This window comes from Panthera uncia, assembly GCF_023721935.1.
Source record: "Panthera uncia isolate 11264 chromosome C1 unlocalized genomic scaffold, Puncia_PCG_1.0 HiC_scaffold_3, whole genome shotgun sequence".
NCBI classification, from domain to species: Eukaryota; Metazoa; Chordata; class Mammalia; order Carnivora; family Felidae; genus Panthera; species Panthera uncia.
Genome location: NW_026057584.1, coordinates 86,792,842 through 86,796,411, shown reverse-complemented (window position 1 = coordinate 86,796,411; position 3,570 = coordinate 86,792,842). Strand labels below are relative to the sequence as shown.

The following is a 3,570-nucleotide window of genomic DNA, read 5'->3' as shown; positions in this document are numbered from 1 at the left end:
AAGAAGAAGAAGAAGAAGAAGAAGAAGAAGAAGAAGAAGAAGAAGAAATCTCAAAGATTACACAGACTTCTTCAGAACAAAACTTTAGTTTACAGGATACATGGGTCGTAGTTCATTCTTTCTTGAGGGGAGGAAGATTAAAATTTTGACATGCACATGATTGCCACTTTTAGAGGGTTTTATGGACATACACATTTAGATGATTATAACAGCATGAACTTTAATTATTTGGAAATATGTTTCACCTTCTTATCTGACCCAGGAATTTTTTAAAAGAGACTAGTTTTAGGTCTCTCAATCCCCTTTATTTGCAGAAAATTTGACAATTTAAAATACACTTCCTTTTAAGTCTTAATCCCTATCAAGCAACACTTTGATATGATATGACATTGTAATATGACACATTGGTTGATCCTAAGTGAATATGATTTATCCTTCACGTTTTGCTGTTAAGAGTTACAAAGATGTTTCCCTTTTTAGATGTGATGAAATCTAACAAGAACTGACATGTACATTATCTTAACTCTGTATCAAAATCAATATAAACCAAGAAAATAAACAATGTAGAATTAGCAGGAAAAGTGGATGTATGTAGATTGAACACAAGCATATAAGTTAAAGTATTCTGTTTAAAAAAATGTTTGAGTTTATACTGATAAACTTACAAACCAAAGAGCAACACAGGCAGAAGGTAATCCAAGTATTTCTATCTAATTCATACAGTTTAAAAGTCACCCATTACCCAATACATATTTGGAGAACCTGAAAGTAATTTCTCATTTTCAGGAACGAAGCAACTCCTGCACTACAAAACACACCTGTGTAATTCACATGCCTATTTTATTCCTCAAGGACAATTGACATAAGCTTGTGCAAAAAGCTACATCTCATTAACCTCTTTCTTGAGTTGATATTCCTATATTGTCTGTTTCAGCGTTTCACTGAGGAAAGTTTGCCATAATGCAGCAGCACCTTCTTTTTCAACTTTAAACAGGATTTCTCCCCCACCGCCCCTCCTTTTCTAAATGAGACACACCCTTTTTACTCTTGATAGAAAGCTCTGGCAATTTTAACTCCTTTCTAACAGTTTGGAAAGTTGTGTTAAATATATATGATAGTGGCAAAGTGTTGGTCTACAACTATTTTGACTTGTGCTATCTGATAACAGTACTTTTGCTGTTGTCATGGTGATATACGACACTATTTCAGTTCTAGGAAAAAGGTAACAATCGTTTTCCATATGCCCTGTTTATGTCTTACATGTCCCTCTCCCTCATGGAACTAAATGTGCACCAAATTGTAATATTTTTAGTTATTTAGTTTTCTATCTCAGGAGAAAATCCAGGGTCTACAGCTTAACTTTTTATGATTTATACAATTCTCCTCAGGTATTCGTTCTAATCATTGCAGCAACAACTCTCTCCCTCATAAACACATCCCAAACCACTGAGGACTTAGCTCTAGATGAGGTCAAATTTGCAGAGATTGGGGACTCAATCAGAAAAAGCCCAATAGCAGGAGTCTGCAGTGCCATTATATTTTGCTAGCTCACAGGGCTGAAAAGCTTCATTCTGTTCATCTGCTCTGGTCCAACTTCAAAGATTCTTCCTAAGAAAGGTTGAGAGCTGATTGTTCCAGATCAAAGACATCATCATTTCAAGTTAGAGCTATGTGCTTCCATTTTATCAGTATAGTTTTCAACCATTCCACACCAACTTCAAGGTAAGTTAAGACAAGTTTAGAAGCTATATAGTTAGGTAGCAATGATATGTTTAAAAGATGATCATTCAGTGAATGTCAGATTTTCTAAAGGAACTAGTATCAGTCTCACTACTGGTAAAAGAAATGTGCTCAACATTATAATGACTATAACCTGGTTGCCAACAGCAGGCTGGGTAGAAACACTACAATTCATTCCCCTGTTCTTTCTTTTCCATAATGAAACAATAATTTTTAGTCAGTTCATAATTCACTTCATATAAACACATCACTAAATCTCCCAATGAAACATTTTGTCTATTTACTTGACATTGGGATCCAGATATCCTTTCTATCTTTGTTACTTCTCTTTTTTTCTAATTAAACATTGACAACAAAGCAAAATATTACATATGTGTGTGTGTGTGTATATATATATATATATATATATATATATATATATGTATGAAAGATACTCCCGATTTTACTTTAGGGAGTTAACCATTCCAAGGCTAGCCACCCAAATATTCATCTACCTTTTTTTTTTTTTTTTCATTTTTTTCACCCGTGCGACTGTTGTCAAAGATCATCTAACTTGCACAGGGATTCCTGGGTTTCCAGATCAAAAGTTTATACAATCTAGGCTTATTAACTAACATTCCCACCTCCTCTCTCCTCTTCTCCTTACATTCCCATTTCAACTTCCACCACTCATCAGCTATTTGGGGAAGAAAAAAAAAAAACATAAAACAAACAAACAAACAAAAATAAACAATGGCAAAATGCCAGTAGTGGGTAAGCGTCTCCTGGTACCATGAGCTGTGTCACAGACCTTCAGAATCAAAAAAAGTCAAGTTCAAGCAGGTACCTGCGCCCAGAAGCTCCCTGAAAGCCTAAGCCTCTCCGCTGAGACACTAATCTCTCCTGAGTCTGCCTCAGGAAGGGGCTATAGAAACGAAAGGGGCTCGAGCGGCCGCTTTCTCCCCTCCACACACCCTGGGTGCATCAGGTAGGGAAGTTAACCAGGAGCTAAGTTGAGGGAACACACACAACGCGGAGAATCCGGAACCTGCAAAAGCTCGCAGCTGTGAGAGTCAGTGCGCAGCAAGTCTTGGAAAAGAGAATTCCGATCCCAACATCTGCAGCGCTTGGGTTGCGCGGGCAGAAGCGCGCAGTCCAAGTCCAAACGCTCCCGGGGGGGTACAAAATCAGGACCGGTAAATGGCCAAAGGAAAAAGCTGGGGGTGGGAGGAAGCCGAGGACTCTGGCACCTGGTTCGGAAATCCACCATTGCACCTCTCACCCCCACGAGGCCAGCGATACAGTGGCCAACCAGTCCTGGGGAGCGGGGCCACAAGGACTTAAGTTTCACACTCACTTATCTACAAGCATCGCCCAGCAGGAAAGCCCGAGGAAGAAAGGGGAAACCAGGAGGGAGCTATTTCCTTACCTCGGTCGGCTCCCACGGTCAGCACCTTGTCGATAGGAAATAATCCCGAGAGAGTGAGTAAGGCGAGGAGAAACTCGGACATTGTGGTCGCCCGGTAAGGAAGCCTGAGCTGGAGACTGCTCCGCGGCGCCCTCGGCCCGGCGGCGGCGGCAGCTCGGAGCCCCGAATCGAGCAGCGTCATTTACAAATGTCACTGGAAATTCTTCAGCTCAATGAGCCCAGCCAGTCCGCCTTCTCCTGCCTGGAGCAGGATGTGGAAGGTGTACGGATGCGCGCGTGTGGGAGGGAGAGAGTGTGTGTGTGAGAGCGAGCGAGCCGCTCGTGTGTCTTGACTTTTCAATGCAGGGTACGTCTGATCTTACATCACGCAAAGAGGGGCAGTGAGAGATGCCAGCGGATGGGAATTCACTGATTAATCACCG

General features: G+C 41.0%; 1 protein-coding gene across 1 annotated transcript in view; it reads right to left on the bottom strand.

Annotated features, from left to right (window-relative positions):
- Positions 1 to 3,329, bottom strand: part of LRP1B (LDL receptor related protein 1B) — a 1,876,868-nt gene extending 1,873,539 nt beyond the window's left edge. The window contains exon 1 of the mRNA XM_049615676.1: positions 3,149 to 3,329. Coding sequence (XP_049471633.1) covers positions 3,149 to 3,329 — 181 coding nt within the window. The remainder of the gene's footprint in view (positions 1 to 3,148) is intronic.
- Between the last annotated feature and the right edge of the window lie 241 nt (positions 3,330 to 3,570).